This window comes from Myiozetetes cayanensis, unplaced genomic scaffold, assembly GCF_022539395.1.
Source record: "Myiozetetes cayanensis isolate MyiCay16 unplaced genomic scaffold, myiCay2020 scf1, whole genome shotgun sequence".
In the NCBI taxonomy this organism is placed as follows: domain Eukaryota; kingdom Metazoa; phylum Chordata; class Aves; order Passeriformes; family Tyrannidae; genus Myiozetetes; species Myiozetetes cayanensis.
This window is the reverse complement of record NW_026086604.1, coordinates 130,835,804-130,856,003: the sequence shown is the minus strand read 5'-3', so window position 1 is coordinate 130,856,003 and position 20,200 is coordinate 130,835,804. Positions and strand designations below refer to the sequence as shown.

The 20,200-nt window shown below is 41.9% G+C and overlaps 2 protein-coding genes across 3 annotated transcripts in view; one reads left to right on the top strand and one right to left on the bottom strand.

The window, feature by feature from the left end:
* Positions 1–7,572, top strand: part of ST8SIA6 (ST8 alpha-N-acetyl-neuraminide alpha-2,8-sialyltransferase 6) — a 70,090-nt gene extending 62,518 nt beyond the window's left edge. Inside the window, exon 9 of the mRNA XM_050324719.1 lies at positions 6,866–7,572. The gene's annotated coding sequence lies outside the window, so the exon portion shown is untranslated. The remainder of the gene's footprint in view (positions 1–6,865) is intronic.
* The window catches only part of VIM (vimentin), an 88,175-nt gene extending 79,753 nt beyond the window's left edge, over positions 1–8,422 (bottom strand). Inside the window, exons 1-9 of one of the 2 annotated variants that reach the window (XM_050324691.1) lie at positions 7,795–8,422; positions 7,552–7,612; positions 3,460–3,555; positions 3,153–3,314; positions 2,566–2,691; positions 1,617–1,837; positions 1,484–1,527; positions 988–1,073; positions 440–502 (exon numbers count right to left, since the gene is read on the bottom strand). In XM_050324691.1, coding sequence (XP_050180648.1) covers positions 461–502; positions 988–1,073; positions 1,484–1,527; positions 1,617–1,837; positions 2,566–2,691; positions 3,153–3,314; positions 3,460–3,555; positions 7,552–7,612; positions 7,795–8,336 — 1,380 coding nt within the window. In that variant the 5' untranslated portion in view covers positions 8,337–8,422 and the 3' untranslated portion in view covers positions 440–460. Of the gene's footprint in view, positions 1–136; positions 503–987; positions 1,074–1,483; positions 1,528–1,616; positions 1,838–2,565; positions 2,692–3,152; positions 3,315–3,459; positions 3,556–7,551; positions 7,613–7,794 lie in introns of those variants that run through there. The other variant, XM_050324684.1, reaches the window with a different exon arrangement.
* Between the last annotated feature and the right edge of the window lie 11,778 nt (positions 8,423–20,200).

Below are 20,200 nucleotides of genomic sequence, written 5' to 3'. Positions count from 1 at the left end.
CAGTTTATCTAGTTAAACTGAAAAAACAGCATTCCACACAGCCAGTACTAGAGATGTCAACCGTATAGTAATTCCAGCATTATGTTATGGCTTTCCAGAAAGTCATGAAGTTAACAAATTAGAACACATCAAGAGCCATTTTCCAAAGATTTATTGAAGTAGCGACAGGTTGCTCATACTGTGCTGGAAAAAAGCAGTTTTATTGAATTCTGATACTTAAAAACAGTATTGCAGCACAAGATATTGCTATTTGTAAACTAGACTCCATTGTAAACTCTAATCTTTCAGGGAGAGTCAGTTTGCAAGATCTAAGACCTATTTCCTAGCATAATCATCTTGCGCTCATGGAAAAACTGCAGAAAGGCACTTGAAAGCTGTTTCTTCCTTTAAGACATGGACTTTTTCAATCTTGCTGGTAAGAATTTCTCCTGCATTAATTGTTTGCATCTTCACTTCAGCTCTACTCCAAGTCATCATGATGCTGGGAAGTTTCATTAATAACCTGATGAAAAACAGAAACACTTGCATTAAGTTTTAGTAGGAAGACTGCTGGGGTTTTGAAAGTGGAACATCCAATACCTCAAAAATCTGAACAAATGGGTATCAGCTCTCACTTTTAAATGAGAAGTTCTAGTTTGCAAAGAGCGTGCAGAAACCATTTAAGCTCTATTGACTTAAGACTGACAACAGCATCTTGTCCCAAACAAGTACCTCTGTTTGCTGCCATGTTTTCCTAAGGAAATCTTTTGAGAACTGCTAACTCGGGTAAACTTAAATACTCAAGAGACAGGTAACTGTCAGAAACTTAAGGTTTTACTGTCAGATGAATTTTATGAACTTTTCCATGGAAGTCTGTTTGCTACAACTGTATGTTAAGTCACACAGCCTGAACTGCCAGTTTCTGTTCTACTCAATATTTACTGCAATATAAAGGCTGCACTAAGGTAACCAGCTGTGATAGAAATAAAATTAAAAGTTACTACCAACCTGTCCATCTCTAGTTTCGACGGTCTTAATTAGAAGTGTCCTCTTTGAGTGAGTGTCAACCATTGGCTGAGACTCAATGTTGGTTTCTGCAGAAGAAAGTGTATTATTACCAATAGTCTGGATGAAGGACCTCCTCCAAGAAATGTGGTGTACTAGATTTGGGTGTCTACTTTCAGAATAACAATTTAGTACACAAAGAAGTTTGGGGCTCTGAATAAGCCACATTTTCTCCCCGTTGCCCTTAAAGCACCTTTAGCAGGCATCTAAACTAATCACTTGCTATGTATTGACATTTTTAAACAAGTGTCCAGGAACACAAGAGTCTTACCATCCAAGGTTAAGTAATTCCAAGTTGTAATTTTAGTTTTATTCAAGAAAAACATTCACAACCAACTGCAGTTACACAAGTTCAAAAGCTAGCATAAAAGGAGCTATCCAAAACCCTCTTGCTAGTGACAGAAAAACTGGCTAAACTGAAATAGCAGAAACAGCTTACCTCTCAGGTTCAAAGAAGCAAAGGTTGGAATGGGCATGTTAATCCTAAAGGAAAAAAGAAATGGAGAAAATCAGACATGGGTGTAGAGTGTCTTCTAGTAATTGCCATTTAGAAAGAGTCTGCATGCGATTACCTGCTCTCTTCACCCTCCAGCAGTTTTCTGTAGGTGGCAATCTCAATATCAAGAGCCATCTTTACATTCAGCAGGTCCTGGTACTCGCGCAGATGGCGAGCCATTTCTTCCTTCATGTTCTGAATCTCATCCTGCAGACGGCCAATAGTGTCCTGGTAGTTAGCAGCTTCCACAGCAAAATTCTCCTCCATTTCACGCATTTGGCGCTCCAGGGACTCATTCTGGAAGAGAACAGAGAAATCAAGCACTGCTGCAGTTCAGCCACTCTTCCCCACTATCAAAACCCTTAGCATTTCAAAAAAAGAAAGTTATGCTACATTAGCATCCTTTCTGAAAATGCCCAGACGTCCAAAATTTGTCATCTCCTTATCTTCCCCTTGCAAAGTCAAGGAGGGTTATTCTGCTGCATGATTTGAGGTGCACCATGTGTTTGTTCTACCAGGTGGCAAAGTGATCCCTTACAGTAAGCCCAACACATGCAGTACAAGTCAGCATGCAAGCAGTCCTCAGGGAGGGGGCCTGCAGGTGTACTTAACATTGTTAAATTCACTTCAAGACAGCCTTTAGGGGAGTCAGGTTTTAGCAGCAGCAAAATTTGTGCCTCCTTTCCACTGCTCCTCCAACTTTTTTTATATGACTTCAGCTGTACCTGACCAATGAGGCATAAACACTTCCAGAAAGTGCTACATAAACAGTGAATATTATAGCGAGAGAATCAACTCATTGTTTATAGCTTAAATAAAACTAGTTCAGTGTATCAATCTGACCAGTGCACTGTCATGCATGCAGGCAAACTGAGCCCATGGCACCCTTTTCAAAAAGTACTAATAAGCTGCTGTATTGCATGGCAGATCACCTGTATTCACATCTAGATCAACATTTAAACTGCAGTGCAGTGCTTAAAGCTGCAAAGGGAAGAATGCCCCAACAACTGCTGTCTTCTACTTACGCTTCCCTTAAGAGCATCAACTTCACAGGTGAGAGACTGGATCTGTCTGCGGTACTCATTGGCTTCTTGCTTGGCCTGGCGCAGGGCATCGTTGTTCCTGTTAGCAGCTTCGGAGAGATCTGCAAACTGTGGAGAGCCCCAGTTTGGTTAGCACAACACTTCAACAGACATGGTGAAACAGACTTTTTGCAGACTCAACATCTGAGGGCATCTGAAGCCATTACAAGTGTTAACACCTAAAAGATTTGAATATTAGCATTTGTAGCAAACTTTCATATTTGTTTCCCTACCCTGTATGTTTCCCATCTTCTCACCATTTTTTCACCCATTTGCTCACTTGCTTCTCCAGTATTTCATCCAGCATCTGCTTTCAGGTACAAGCATAGGAAAGACCCCAAGCATGCATCCATGATTTTGATACTCTACTTATGGCACCGAATGTTTTCAGTTGTACTCTTCCCAGACTAGTTTAAAAATTACTTTGTGTCATGGCTGTGTTCATGTCCAGTAGAGACAGAGGGAACACTGAGTGCTACAGCAAAGCTGTTACGTACAATTGTTTTGAGTGCCTGACACATTTCACTTACTTTGGACTTGTACCACTCTTCAGCTTCCTGAAGATTCTTAGCAGCAACGCTTTCATACTGTTGGCGAACATCACGCAGGGCAGCAGTGAGATCAGGCTTAGAAACATCCATATCAATTTGGATGTGCTGTTCCTGGAGTTGGGCCTGCAGTTCTCGGATTTCCTTAAGAGAGAAGCAGACACTCAATGTTATTACACAAAAGCATACAGAACATACACGGGCAGGGACTCTGGGACAGACCCAGTAAAGAATTTACTCGCATGCCAGACAGCCAACATCTAAACACAGTCCCCGTTATCCAGCTTACCTCATCATGGAGCTTCTTCAAGAAGACAATCTCCTCTTGCAGGGACTCAACTTTGCGCTCAAGATCAAGACGTGCCAGAGAGGCATTGTCAACATCCTGACCAGAGAGAAGAATGATTCACGGTCTTACAAAACTGAGGTAGAGAAGTCTTTTACAGCAAGTTCAGCAGCATACAACAGACTGATCTGAGCTTTTTGGCAAGACAATAAGAAATCAAAAGCTATAAGAAAGCCTTGTGCCATCTCCTACCCTAGCTGAAACCATTAAATACACCTTAATTGTGATTTTTGTGAACTATACAGCCTATGCATCTTCAACAACATATTGGCACAATCAAGGAAACACAGATTATGGAGTAAATCCTGCTTTAAAATGGAACAGATACTTGAGTCAGAAGCCAGCAATAAGGGCTTCTAGCTTGACTACACTGAGAAATAGTCTTGCAATTTATAAACTTCCATTCTTTCCAGTAGGGCTTAAAAAGTGCAAACCATGTGCCTATGTGCCTATCAGGCTTGGTTTATGGACTCCTTGGTGACCAACCACAGAGCCCTTTAGGATCACAGACCACAGTTGAAAACATACTTGTAAAAGCTAGTGAGGTATGTATAGGAACTGCAGCATTTACCTCTCCAAACAGTTCAACAAGCCTCCCTTGAGAAAAAAAGGGTACGAGCATAAATGCAAATCGAGTTACTCATCATTGCCTACACCCTCATAGTTGCTGGCAAACACTCCACCTTTTGCTGGACAGAGATAGTCTTAATCAACAGCAAAAATTCACTTAGGGCATAACAGAAGACACACCATGAATGTCACATGGGAGTAGCCTGAAATAATTCAAAAACATACCTTAAGACTAAACATTGATTGGTAACTTCTTACATTTTAAATGTGTAGGACAACTAGTTTGCAAAGGGGATGATTGTTCCTTTCACAGTAGTTACATACACAGTCGCATGATTGTGCTCACAGGGTATTAACTTATCAGGTTTTCACAGCTTACTCTAAAGCTATTTTGGATTGCCTGAAATTCCTAATCAGCAGTTCTTACCATTATGACACCTTGGAAATAAAGAGTGATTTTCCTAGCCTCCCAGAAAGCCATTCCTTGGATCACTCCTACTCTGGGGTAAAGTTCTTGCTCCTGAAGAATTCCTCTGTTTTCTTTATCCAGCAAAATACCTCTTTCATATGTTATTCTACAACTTCTCTATCAAATCTAGTTTTCCACCCCACAGTTCATACGGGCTCTGTTTTTTTGTTCAGGGAAGGAATTTCTAATTAATTTGTTCTCCTCCCCACAAAAACCTCTCAAGATCATTCTGGCAGAAAATTACATGGCTATGACCCAACACAGTCAGTCAGATATCCCAGGAGTTTCTAGCGGATTTTACAGAAATCTGCATCCTGAAGACTAATTTTTTTTTTCTGAACAACTGAATATCTACAGGATATTTAGGACCTTATCATAAACTGAAAGAATCTTCAACTGAAGACACATATTGTATGTGCTTTACTATATGCTACCATTTGTATATTCCCTATCATTAAGAATCAGTGTATCAGTATTTCCTACATTTATGGAGAACCACATAAATGAATAACCTACTTGTAGCCTGAGCAAAGTATGAGTCATAGATACATGCAACTGGAGTACCCACTGATTTTATCCTACAAGACTCTTTAATGCAAGCCACATAATTCACAGGTTGAACATCTCTGTTTACTTCAAACACACCTCAAGTTATCCAGGAGCTGACCTGTTAGTCTTGTCATAGGTTCATGAGTTATTCCTTGCTGCCAATGGAGTTGGCAATAAATAACTTCCTCACTAATTGTGATACTTGTTTTGCCCCAAAGGAAAGAACTCACTGAACCTTTACATTTATTTTATGCAGTACGCCCCTCAGCACATGAGTAAAATCACATCTTTGCCCAGAAGAATTGAATTAAAATTCAGTACACATGAGTAGAACAGTCTCTGAAGCAGGTAGCTTTTGGAAATAAAAACTCAAATATTTTTTCTCCTTATTAAAAAAAAATGAAGTATGCAACTTCTCCATCAAGTAGAAAGTATTTTTGATGCTACATCAGAGCAGCAAAATATCTGCTGAAGTGTTCTGAATGCATGTATAAAACTTTCTAGTGGAAGAATATAATGGTTTAATAAAAAGTTGGGCTTTTTTTTTTTTTTTTTAACAATGGAAAGCACAACAGGATATTTCAACTTCAGCATTCTATGAATTTCATTTCACTTTCAGGAGAACAATACAGAAACAGATTTAGTTTTCAAAACCTGTATGTTAACCCTACCCTTCCCAGTGAGGAAAATCGAGGTATTACTGTTGTTCAAATAAAACACACCAGCATGCAACAGTTATATCACAAGTGGATTTAGTGTAGAGTTTCCACAGACAAGGATATTCATTTCTTATGCATAATCTACACTGTAGGAAGTTAAATGGATGCAGTTTTGATTGTACTGCGCACACAGATCTGCTAGAGGTTGATCTCCTGAATGACCCCTTTCCAAAGTGCAGGGAAGAGTTGGAGAATGAGTGTGGGATAGATACATACAGAGCCAAGTTCACTTTAAAGCCTAGAGTCTTCATAAAGTTCAACTGATTTGAAATATAGACATGCCTAAAGTGCACCAGTTAAGGATGAAAGATCATGTAAAAGCCAACTTTAAGTCAATTGACCCTTCAACTGAATTCAGCAATGAATCAGAGTAGATCACGTTCTCTAAAACTTAAATGCTTCTGCATGGAACTTCACGCTGTTAAACTGGCTTAGCACGCAAAAATCCCATATGCTTAATTAAGGCATATCTCAAACTGTTCTGTTTCAAACTTCTTATCCCAGAATGCCTGGGAGGATGGAATTCCCAGGCTCTGAATGGGAATAGGTGTTTCAGTTTCCACACATTATCTCATGGAGACACCTGCTATCCTTCAAGGACTATAAACATACTGCCGTCAAAAGCCTTGCCCAGAGAAATGCTGACAATCAAGCGGTGATTTCCTGAATGGTGACTACTTCTAATGCCTATGAAGAGCTCTGGAACAGTATCAGCCTGTACTCAGCTGCCAGGAGATAAGGGCAGTCACTTCCAGCCTGGAGGAATGCTAGCAATGCTGTTTTACACCAGCAGTTTTAGGGAAGAGACCTTGTTTTGAGAAGGCACATTCCTAAATATCTTCTAGTCCAAACAAGGCTTAATCCAATTTGAAAGCTGGTTTTGCATAAGTGAAAACCTGAGCTTAACAATTTTTGAACATTGTTTGCACAGTTGGTTCTGGTTGTCATGTAGGTTTTAGTTTATCTGAATAACATCTTAGCATCCTACAGAGATTAAATTCTAATGTAACTTTTTTCCTATGTTAACATCTTTGTTTTACAGAGGATTAAATTCCAAGTTCTTAACAGACACCCAGAGGAGGCAGGCTCAACTGCTGTGACCTCATCCCGAGGAACAAATTGTCTACTTCTTGTCAGCAGACAACATCCACATGAAAAATTTTAAATTTTAAACTGTTGTCCAGTGATGCACTGTCCAAAGTGATTCATCAAAAAGGAGTTCTGGTTTGTATAAAAAAATGGACAATATACATGGTAGACACATTTTGCTAGAAATATGCCCGCACCATTACACATTTAGTAAGAATGCAGCCCACTGCGCCCTCCCCTCCGACACAAAGGGATCTATTATTTCAATCTGCTGCCACCACACTTGCCAGAATGCCTGTATCTGCATTCCACGGTGAATCCCATAGAAACCATTAATACCCTTCAGCCAAGCGAGCAGATGGCCCCCTTTCACTTTTATTGGATCGGAAAGTGATTCCACGTTGGAACGTTTTTTGTAAAACAGGCTAGACTTGGATAAAGCAGGACAATAGTTTCCCTCCCCTCCCCTCAGACGGCAGCATCCCTCTAAAGAAAACACGGAGGGTTTGCGTGAGAACTGACGGAATCTCTTTGTGCGGGGAAAGCAAACTCCTGCAGTCCCACCCTCCGTCCCAGGCACCGCCACCACCTCCTCAGTCCCTCCTCTCCGACCGCTCCCTCCCTCCAGCGCCCGCTAACCTGTCTGAAGGACTGCAGGGTGTTCTCGGCCTCCTCCCTCTGAAGCATCTCTTCTTGCAACCTGGAAGGAGCAAGACAGGGGTGAGGAGGGAGCGAGGGGTCCCCCAAATCCCCCGCCCAGCCTCCCGCCGGCCCGGTACCGCTCGGGATGCTCAGGGGCCGCCTCCGCGCCAGCGGACGAGGAGGGGTGGTCGGCAGCGGGAGTCGCCGGCAGCCCGAACCCGCGTCCCCCGGCACACTCACTTCTCCCGCAGCCGCATGATGTCGTCGGCGAGGTTGTCCCTCTCCACTTCCACGCGTGCCTTGTCGTTGGTGAGCTGGTCCACCTGCCGCCGCAGCTCCCGCATCTCCTCCTCGTAGAGGTCGCCCAGGCGGGACGTGCCCTTGCCCTTGAGCTGCTCCAGCTCGGCCAGCAGAATCTTGTTCTGCTGCTCCAGGAAGCGCACCTTGTCGATGTAGTTGGCGAAGCGGTCATTTAGCTCCTGCAGCTCAACCTTCTCGTTGGTGCGGTTCGCCTTGAACTCCGTGTTGATGGCGTCGGCCAGGGAGAAGTCCACGGAGTCGTGGAGCCGCATGGGCGGCATGCTGCTCCGCAGCCGCACCGACGTCGTCTTGCTGGCGTACATGCCGCCGGGCGAGGCGGACACGTACCGGGCCGTGCTGGGCCGCAGGGCGCTGCCCAGCGAGTAGCGGGTGCTCGACGTGATGTAGCGGGTGCCGGTGCTGGGGCGGCTGCCCCCGCCGAACATGCGGCGGTACGAGGAGTTCTTGGTGCTGATGCTCATGGCGGCGGCGGCGGAGCGGGCTTTGTAATCCGGGAGCGGAGCGGAGCGGGGCAACTCGAGCGGACTGCGGGCGAAGAAGGGCGGTGGCCGGCACCCGGGCCCCTTCTTATGGGGCGGCACCGCCCGTGGCTGGGCCCGCCCCGCCGGGCACGTCCCGCCCGCCGCCGGCCCGCGGGGAGGGGGCGGTGGCCGCGGACACAAAGGCGGCGAGCGGGGCGGTTCGGGGAGTGGAGAGGGGGCAGCAGTCTCTGCCTTTCTGAGCCCCGCGGGACGGCACATTTCCGCCGGGGATGCGGGACGTGGCAAGGAGGGCGCGGCGGGGCGGTGGCCCGCGGATGGGGGCGCGGGGATCCCCGGCACGGCGCGCCCCGGGAGGACGGCGGTGATGGCAGCGGCATCCTCGGCTGCGAGGAAACCGCGCTGAGCTTCCCCTTGCCTCTCACTGTACCCCTTCGAGAGTGAGCGCGGTGGCTGCAAGGGGGGGTGTTGGCAGGTTTAATGTTGTTTCACAGGACTGGCAAAATACTCAAAACAACCCATTGAAACCTCTCTATAGGGATGATGTGTATATATATATATATATATATATATATATATAAAAATATGTATGTAAAAGAAACTTTCTGAGAACCTTTCTTCTCTTTCTGAGCTTCCTGAAAGAGTAAAAGTAGGAGAGACTGATGCTAACTATTCACAAAGGGCTGCCAAATCTTCAAAATAAACAGCCAGAAAAATCTTGTATGTGTTTCTTTAGCTGCCTCCCATGATAGCAATGTCCGCTCCTACTTCTATACTAAAGACATAGACTTTACAGGCTAAATATGTTTTCCCCTCTAGCTGTGTGAACGGTTACACGAGTAAGGCTTAATTCTGCCGTTATTGTAACAGTGATCCCAGAAACAACTTACTTTTTTTAATGTGGACAGTACAGTATTGAAATAGCTGCATTCGGGGTCTTGCTCCTGGATATTAACTAGGATAGTAGCAGGCTTTATTTTAACAAAGGTTTGTTTCTGCAGTGTTGTACCCAACAGACTTTTGCTATTAATTTCAGTAGGCACATGGTCAGAGTCTTAGGAAAGCACCTGGCAAAATGATAATTATTCATTAGACATGATTTGCAAATGGACATGAAAGGCCAGAAAAAAACCCCAGTGTAGCCAAAATAGGGCTACCAACAGTAGAGAAGAATGATGTAGGTGGTATAGGGCAATAGCAATGGCATATGAGTTAGCATAGAAGAACTTTGATTGAGAAGCAGCAGATTGTTTTCAGTACGAACGCAGAAGTTTTTAAAGGGAGATGACAGAATCCCTGCCATTTAGATAAATTAAACTGGAGTGGCCAAAGCACGACTCATATTCTCTCCTTCTGCACTGATGTATCAGGTAAGGGACAACTTTTTCCCCTTTGCTATGGGAAGTGAGCTATACAATGTGGAGGTGTTATCTGCAATGTATTACTTCAGCATTTACGAGATGCAAAACTACCATTGATTTTTAATTCTTTTTAGCTTGCAGTCCTGCAGAGGCAAGTATCTGCACTGGAAGTTTTGATAAACCTGAACATGAACAGTGGGTGGAGAGAAAGGTCATTTTTACACTCCAGTTCATAGTAAAGTCAGCTATTGTACTTCAGGTATTGTACCTTAAAAGGGAGAATTTGAGCCTATATATTTTATTAAAGATCTTGGTTTTTTAAAGAAAACTGTGCTTTAGTTTTATTCTGTTGGCAACCAGAAGTGCAGGAATGCAGTTTGTTTCTAAATGTAGGTCCTTGAGGTTTTAGTTTCCTTTATTCACTCAAGCAAAGGAAGCTGACAAGGTTGAGCTACTGAAATGCTTGCAGCATAAGTCCTGGGCTACAGCTCATTCCATTCACCCACTGAATAAGAGGCAGAGGTCACACGGCATTCCTGAGGCTAAAGGTTCCTGAAGCCCAGCCTGGACGCTGATGTGCTGCCCTCTCAGAGCTCTATTTAAACCATCAAGTTTGAGCTGTAAGCCTTTGTGAGCCCTAGCACAAACACCACATACTGATTCTATGAGCAGGCAAAAAGCAAACCAGCACATAATCAACAGCCTCATGGATTGAAGATGTTTTACTCAGAAATACTGATAGTTTTAGCAGATTGTTGGTTTTTTAAAGGTGTGCTGGTGCCCAATTTGCTTTTTCTAACAGAAATTAAGTTGCTTATCCTTCATAAAACCTTCAATGGCAGACATATGCAACAGTCATCCTCATTCAGGAAGTACTTTGCCCCCAGAGTCCAAGGTGTTTATTTTAGTAAATATGATCCACCCCCCTCATGTTTCATGTGTAATTTCCATATGTTTATGTCACCCCTGCCATATGTACTCTTGGCCACCTGCCCCATTGCTGTTTCTCACTATGAAATGGTCAGATATTGTCAGCTGTTGGGACTACAATAAAACTTTAGGTGCCTTTTGCTGGTTGGCACTTACACAGATGCGTAAATGGAGAAAGCTCTAAGTTTCTTGTAAGGCTGTAATAGATTAGAGGTGCATTTTCATGCCAAACCCCAAAGGGAATCAAACATGTCCCTTTGAATACAAAAAGAACTCCACTCTTCTTTTCAGGAAAGACTCTATCTCAGTGTAGCCATAAAAATCCTAGGAAGTGTGCTTTGAATGGAAATGAAATCACAGTAATCAGTCTAGTTTTATGGAAAATGCTATGGTACTCTCAGTCACTGATGGAGATCTTGACCACTTCTGACATGAAGAACAGACAGCTAATAGAATCGCTCAGCACCACATTGGGGATTATTCATAAACTACTGGTTGTCATCTGTGTTGTTTTCTGTGATGCCTTCCTTTGCAATTCTGGTACCTAGTAGCTGGCTGGTCAGTCTGATATACCACTTACCTCTTTAGAGGTAGATCTGAGGTCAGACAATGGCACTCTTAAAAAAAGAGACAGGTATTTTTATTGTGAGACTTTCAGTTCACATTGCAGAATTTTTAATTACTTTTTTTGGCTTTTTTTCCAGAGAATTATGTATTGGTTCACTTCTAGGAATGAAGTACAGAATCAAGCCACAGAAGTTTAGCAAAAAGCCCCTGTATTGCATGTAACTGTCATTAGCAGGTAAAATGGGTGTGAATAGAAATAGGGTACAGATGCATGAATGGCTTTATACTGAATCTCTGTTGCCCTAAAAATGACAATGTCTTAGTAACAAAATTTCTATTATTTTCTTACAAAAATATCCATTAGTCTGAAAACATCACTGAAAAGAGTGGCATTCACTCCTTTCCTTTTTTTTTTTTTATATTTTTTATTTACCATTTCATTTAAATAGTAAGAAACTACAGCAATTTAGTCCAAGTATTGAATTTGCTTTCCAGTTATTATAAACCTTGACCAAACAAATGTGAATGCTTTTATTAATCAGATTTATACTCTTTTTTTCCAGAGCTTTTGCTTCCAGGAGGTGTAAAAGGACCCATAAATATTAAATAACCATGAAAAACATTCTGCTATGCAAATACAATCATTTTTGTTGTCAGTACCATACAGCAATCTTAAGCCCTGGCAAGGATGGGGCTGTAGAGGCATTCCTTCACACTTTCCCTGGGTCATGAGTATTGGACAAACTCTGGGCAGTAGGGACCTGCTTTAACATGAGGAAATGAAAAGCTCTTAATGCCCCACAGACAACTGAAGAGGAACTCTCCGAAGTGCTCAGCCACAGCAAGTGCTATGTCCTATCACTTGGGTGGTTGCTGAGCTTTCAGTGCCAAAGAGCACTTCCTCCTGCAGCCACAGCCTGAAAACACTGCCATGGTTTTGAAAACAGAAAGGTCCATGTTTCCAAAAAAAATGGATTCTGGTTCTAAATCTTCACATGAGACTTGTCCCTCCCTTTAGCTGGGAGCCAAGTGGAAGGAGAAGCCTCCAAGAAAGGCCAGTGCATCGAGGGAAGAGATGATTTTTCTGAACCCAGAGATTCCATCTCCCTGCATGCCGACTGGGAAGAGCTGATTTGGGTTGGTGCATATCACCAGGCTGCAGAACATCTAAGTGTTCAAGCATTGAAGTCTCCCCTTGTGAGTAACTACCTTGGCTAATTGAGGTCTTAAGAAAGAAATTGGCAAATTCTTTTATGAAATGTATTCTAAAAATAATGTTGCCTATAGTCATTGCCAGTGTTGCAAAGCATATCAAATGGTTGTGGCAAGCTGCTGATTTTTTCAAGCAAATGACTATACTCAAAACTAAGCAACCCTGTTTAAAATACTCTTTTTTAATGTATAAGGAACTATATGAAACTGGCAGGGGTTTCATCAGTAGGGAAGTGATTTGAACATGACTCAAGCCACCCAGTTGCATGACTTACATTTCCAAAGAATTATTATTGTCATGCATTAAGTTCCTCTCTACTGTGGTTTCTAATTGCCAGAATAGAATGTTTTCTGTGTCAAAATAGGACATTTCTGTACCAAACTGGGTGCTCATTTTCAAAGCCAGTATGGCCCTATTCACTGAGTTCTTCTCAAACACCATGCACAGTTCTAGCAATATGAGAGGGGAGGGGAGGGGAGGGGAGGGGAGGGAGGGAGGGGAGGGGAGGGAAGGGGAGGGGAGGGAAGGGAAGAGGAGGGGAGGGAAGGGAAGGGAAGGGAAGGGGAAGGGAAGGGAAGGGAAGGGAAGGGAAGGGAAGGGAAGGGAAGGGAAGGGAAGGGAAGGGAAGGGAAGGGAAGGGAAGGGAAGGGAAGGATAAGGTTTTCAGCTCTATCATAGGTGTAGCAATTTATTGTATCGATCCCTTAAACAAAAAAAAAAAAAAAAAAAAAAACAAAGCAAAAAAGAATGACAACTTGTATACTCCATTTGTCACTTCATTTAAAGCAATAGCACTGACTGCTGAATGCCAGCAATATGGTTAGCAATGACTGGGACATAAAGGACAATGTTTTCCAAACTGACAAGAGGTTTGGCATGGTTTAAGGCTCAACCTGAAACTCTTTATGCAGAAGTAATTTCCAGAATAAACAAAGTCTCTCAGCCTTGATTTGGATGCCCAACAATAGACAAATTGCAATTTTATTTCTCCACTGTCCTTTGTTTCATGAAATTTGTAGTTTTTCAAGGACCAATAAATTGTTCAAGGATCACAACAGGCACTTTATAAAGACCATTTAACTTAAATATCAGATAAAGTATTTAAATTGATAGCTTAAGTTTTCAGTAGGATCTATGTAAAATGTATAGTGTGTGTATCTTCTTCCTGTCCTTTGTCCCATTGCCAACTTGTCCATCTTGATGTATCTCAGAGCTCAGTTGCTACCCCTGCAGCAAACTGTTGGCACAGGTAGAAGTCAACAGTGTGGATGAACATTCATGTGTCACGTTACAATGGGAAGCCATATCAGTCTGTGATCACAGTTTTAAATTTTGAGATTGCAACCTTTTTCAAAGATCAGTCATCCATTTTCCCTTTCAGAAAAAGCTAAAAGAAGTGATTCTAGCATGCCATTAATGAACCCCATTGGTTAAACATTTACTACTTCTTTTTGGCTAAGTTTTTTTTGAAGCAAACTGCCTAAAGAGCTCCTCTAGCCAAAAAACAATTAAATCTGAGGAGTGATTTCATTCTTCTCTCTCCTCCAGTTCCATCACTTACACAAAGCATAAATAGCATAATGTTTTCGTGCCATGATATACCAGGAAATGATGATCTTTCTGAGGAAGAGGCAGGACTCAGCAAGGGAATCATTAATTGCATGCAGCAATTGTTCCATTCTTCCTCTGAGATGCCCAGGACAAGCAGAACAGTACTAGTTCCTCGAGGCCAAGTTTTTAGTGGATTCCCCAGTCCAAGTTCTTGTGCCAAACCCTTGGTTCCAATGAGACTCATAAACTGAGCGTACATTGTGTTAGCCACTCTGGGGTTAGTTGGCTCCTTTCAAAGGGAAGAGGCGGTGGTGCACACACCCCAAAGCTGAGAAGACAGACTGTTTTTACATGCCAGCTCTATGCCTAATTTCCAAGCATAAATATACTCTGCCCAGTTGGGATTAAGGAGGTAAGAGGATCCAGATTTAAGATGCATAAAATATTGTGGGCTACAAGGACCTGAGTGGAAAATTTGTTAAATACAGAACAGATAATGCATGTGGCTGGAGAAGGAAGAGAGCAAATATCTCTAAGAGTGGAGGTGTCCATCCTTTTCAGGTGGAAAGGTCTCCTGTTTTCAACTACATACAAAATTCATTATCTACCTGACATTTTCCATAAGAATTTGGTCTTGTATATGGTCATTGTTTGGGAGAAAGTTTGTGTGGGATGACAGAAGGAAGGACCTAACATCTATTTAGACACTTTGTAGATGCTTCAGTTTTGCTGATTCAGACTTTTGCCAATGTTTGTGGCTGTTCATTTGACACGGATGAGGCATTTGCCACGAACTCCATGACATGGAAGTTACCAAGTCTACCATGTAAATCCAAAGCACATCAGAATGAAACAACATACAGGTCAGATGTCACAATTTTTTAAAGAGAGAGGAGTGGCTTCCCCTGGATATGGTAATGCCACTGTCCAGCAGTTGTGTTCCAAAAATAATCAAGTTCTGTGGTATCAAGAGAAATCTTGAGATAAATCCTGCAGATGAAGGACACAATACTATTATATTACAATACACATGATGCCTGGACTAGCAACGATAACGGGAATTATGCACAATTTAGGTTAATTCATTAGTCGAGTTTAATGTTAGGTTTCGAACAACAGTGTCCCATACTGTAGGAGGTGAGTGTTGGTGACTTGGCACTGAAACTGCAGTGAAATCATCCTCAGGGACTTCATCTGACATGCAGGGTATCCAATAGACAATTCAGCAATTTCCCATTGTATTTTTCTTATGAATTATGTGAAACATGTTTGCTGGAGTCTTAATTCAGCCCAACTCTCTACAGATGAATATTGACATTCCCAGTCCATACTGGCATATGTTTTCTGCAAGATGATTTCTTCAGAAATAAGTATTTTAGGACTTCTTGACCTTTTCAGATTAGGCTTATTGGGGCTTTCCTCTCCAGGCTGTCTTAGCAAAAATAACATTAAAAATTCACAGCCCTTTTTCTAAAAACTACACTGTTATATTTTACCTAGGACTTTTTTCAGAACAGTTTGTCAATTTATCCTTAATTTCAACTTATCCTTACAAAATTTCACATCTTCTTCTGTGTTTTACTATAGACTATTTTCCAAGAGACTTTCTGGTAGACAGTATATTGGTGTGTTTGGCAGACATCTGTAGACACGTACAAAGTGAGAGAATATTTACAGTACAATGACTTCTGTTATTGCAGTTCATAAGTGGTATCAAATAGTTTTAAATTAGCTTCAAAATAACTCATTTGCAAATGCCAGCAATATAGCCAGGTCAGAAGCCATCTCCGTGCTGCTTAGGCATCAAGTGCTCAGCTTCTTGGGCAGATTTTACTGCACTTACTGTGTACAAGTGTGGTTTATCTAATCTGAAGGTAGCTCAGCAACTCCAAAGTTACAGCTCTGCTGTTGCCGCATTAAAGGTTTTCTTTCTCTCTGGAGGAAATACCCTACTACTGAAATAGTACCACCATGGCATAAAAGATCTCATTTCCTGTGCTAACTACAGTCTTAGTCAAAAATTAAACTCATCAAATGGGACTGAATGAAAAAACCCAAAGTTTGGGCAAGGGCTGAACTCCTTAAAAGACAAGACTGTGGTGTACAAAAGCTTCACTGGAGGTGAAAAGTCCTGCTTTAAGTAAAAAGTTAAGAGGCACATCCAGGCCCATTATCTGCACTCCTTTTCTCTCCTTTCCCTCATCCCCTCCTCCTCCAACCGAGCAGCAATCACCACACCATTTTCTCCTGCCCCTGCAAGCAAGCTGGGATCTCCCACGCCATTACCTCATTCTGAACTGATTCCCCCCTAACAAGGTCTGGCTCTGTGCCTGCTGTCACCCATTTCCTCTGACCCTTCAAGGGTCTGATTCAAAACACATTTGTGGCACCAGCAATCTTTTGACCTACTGCAGTGGGCCTTTTAGAGCTCAGTCTGTTTAGTTCTGTTCAACGAAGGCTTTATACGATTTTAAAATTTTTTTTTCTTTGCTTACTAGCCTTTTTTATCCTTTATTTTTTTGGTCAAGCACTGGAATGTGTAAGTACAACAAGAAAGTCAATAACCTCATGTAAACATATGCCTCTCATCCAGTCAGGATGACCACTGCAGGCCAAACATAACAAACAGGCCAGATTTATTTAGATTTAAATGTATTTAAATCAGAAAAGTGAAGATTTAGTTAGAGAAGCATTGTCTTTTTATTCCTTATTTCCTACAGTATATGCATAGCACCAGGATCTGAAAATAAAATCCTGAAATGGAGCTATTAATATATTTGAAAAGCAAAAGGTTAAAAATGTTTGTGCCTCTCCATTCTTCCCAATCATTTCAGCCACATAAATTTCTCCTATATAAAGATTTTAGAAATGCATTGGGAGAGGCTGACAAACCTGGTTTCATGTGGGTTTCATTTCTAGTCTTGCAGATGCCTGGCATTATAAATGAAAATCATAGGCTTCCTTAGCCATGTGGGCATGGCCCATAAGGCTTCCTGGAAACACCACATCTGTGGCTGACAGCTACTTTTACTGAGCAGCACTTCAGCAGAAACCGAGTCTGATAAATTCCCTCCTGACACATTACATCCGGTACAGATTGGTTTTGATAAACTGCAAAAGGTTTTCAATTTTATTAGTAACCTACTGGACCAATGGTTGTGGAAACAGTAATTCATTCTGTACAGTCTCAGTATTTTTTTCTGTTCAGTGGTTGCATTGCAAGGGTATGACATCCTCACTTTTTTCCTGGCCACAGTGATTTCTGGCTCAGAACATGAGCTTCCCTTCTAGACAGCTGAGATATCTGTATACTCTTCCTGATCCACACTTAGGTATTTAGTAGGTTATACTGGACATGCAGACACAAGCAGCATTTTTCATTGTTCAGCCATCACCACTGATATTTGCTTGGACTGAAGTTTTGGCTGACCCTGGTGAAGGCCCTTTAAAACATCTGGTGTATCAGCAGTGGGAGATTTTTCTTGCTCTCTCTCCATTTTCAGAATACAGACGAAATGTTCACAAACACTTCCCAGCTACAAGTCTACCACCTTCCATCACCCAGCCTTCTGTGGAGGGGTTACATTCCTGGCTTCTGTAAAACCCAGGGACATACTCGGCAGACTGGCAACCTGCTGCTCAAAGCCAGTGGCAGGAGAGGCCCTTCTGGTGTCTTCCTGTCTGCTCTGCTGCAGATGGGAGGGCAGGGAGCAGAATTACCTGTAACTGCAGAAGATTTGAGATGCCTATGAAAAGTGTTGTGTATTTGTTGCTGGTGTGAGTTATAGAAACATAAGAGTGAAAATCTTTTCTTCTCACTTGGGGAACAAGAGTACACAGTCCAGTCATACTTTGTAATTTTACCTTTCAAATGCCAAGTACAATGCTGAATCTTATGTCAGTAGTTTTTGCATGTTTCTGTGATGTTTCTTGGCAGTAGTGCTAATTGTAATGTTTTTAATAATTCTGAAGCATTTTAAGGAGCGAAAATATTGCAGTGGTTTCATCTGCGTGTTCCTCTTACCACATGTAACTGTTTCACTGGATGTGTTTCTGTTACCAGGGCAACAATTACAAATCTAGCATGATTACCTGTATCATACCACTCATCAGAGATGTGGGCAAACTTTGGAAACTTCTGAGAAAATGCTGCCAGTTGGTAGGAGGAGGAGGTTTTCAAAAGCTGTCTCAATGAAAATGCTGATACCACACACTGATGTCAAAACTTTAAATGTATCAGTTTGCTTAAAATATATTTTACTATAAATATATTAGAGTCAAGAAAATAGCTCCTTCATCAATGCATTATCATAGTTATGTAGATGGGCTCATTTAGAACAAACTAACATAAATTTAGAATAGCCTGTCACTTGCTATTTAAAGTCAGCTATACTGTGGAGCCATAATTCATATCTGAAACAGCCCATACTTAACAGCCCTAAAAAATGCTAAGAATACAGAGCTCAGCATTGGACTTCAACTCTGTTATTAATCTCCTCTGTTAATAAAATGAAATGTAGCTTGAGATTTACTATGTGCAGGGAACAGAGTAAGAAGAATCTGTCACAATATCCAAATTTCAGTAAGTCAGAGAGAACCAGTTGGGAAATCTTGCGGACATGTGGCTGCTTTCGGGTCACAAGACAAAGCGTGAGTAACGTTTAGCCTGCCCCATAGCAGTGGCAGCATGTGTTAGCAAGATTTCCTGAGTGAAGTATGAACAAATGCTTTCAGAGGGCTTATGCACTCTTTGCCATCATTCAGCTTTTTGTAAGAAGAAAGATATGCATGGCCATAGATTTCAGCACTTTCAGCCATTGCCCCAGTTTCTGAAATAAGCAGCATACCTTAAATACTATTATGTAAGGTTGGATCCAAAAAGTATGGTTATTATTATGCTGACTTTACATTTATAAAGTGAAGAGCTCTACAAGTAACTGTTTCCAGATTCCCTGTTTGCATTTTCGGTCCTTTTTGTGGCTGTCAATTAATAATGAGAACCAGGTTAGGGCAGACACAGTCATACAAAACGATAAAACTGACTACTGGCAGTTATTTAAAAATGAACACTAGGGAAATTTTGATGTTTCCCACTCTTTGCAAAAGGAAGCCAATAAAATCAAAACCTATTTAAGAATTTTTTTATTGCCGGGGTGTAGGTGTTTTGATTGGATTCTCCAATTTACTACACTGGTGGAGGAGGTAGGTGGAGGATTTCCCCTAAGCAGGGAGTGTTCTATACTGCCTCTGCATAGCAGAGATGTCTCTGCTGCTTTTTCCATCAGACTGCATTTTTCCTGTGTGTGAATGGCAATAATACCTTGGAGTCAGGGAAAGGATAAGGAAAAACAGGTCTCAGCTCTGTCTCCCTATCTGATATTAATTGTTCCAGGTACTGGAAGCTCCAAATAAATGAACTGTTCTGGCTAACTTCAGCTCCCATTCCTCAGAGTATCTTGCATTGCTGTGATCTGTAGGTTATGGAAATAGTAAGGCAAGAAGCTCACACTCATTCATCAGCTTTATTAATTGCAATAGTCTAAAAGCTGCCATTTTCTTTAGTTTCACGTTGCATCTATACTTTGAAGGGGTTCTGCTGAATTGTATCCTCTTATCTGATAATAACCTTGCTCTTTGTAGCCATCATCATCATCATCTTGAACCCTTTTCTTCAGAGCCGTCAGCGTCTCTATCCCATGACTGTTTTCTCCAGCCAGCACATTCCTGGCTCTTCCAGTTTCTCTCAGTTCTCTGTCAACCACCTGTGCAGGAAACCTGCCTACTGCTGGTTGCAATGTGTGCTGCTGTCCTCCAGTACCTCGGCTGCTGCACTTACTTTCACAAACCCGAGAAGTAGACTTTGGACTTCTTGTTTTTGTCACCTGTTTATTTCCATGGCTGACAAATAAAGCAGCAGCCCCATACTCTGTTAATGAAGATCCACAGGTGAATGACAAACTGTTTTGAAAAAGTTGGCAAGGACCAATATTCTTACTTTGAAATTTTGTTTTCCATTCCACCGTTTTCCATAGTTGAGGCATCTCATATGCTGCATGAGTATGCTGAAAAGCAGCAGATTTCTCTCTTTTTTGCCCTCCAGTTTCAGATAAAAATTCTTCCTCCACTGCAAGTCAAGGTAGGAGCTATTATGACATGCAGTATATATTCCTCAAATCCAACTTATTTTTGACAGGTTTCTAAGAGGCCCCCCAAAAATATAATTA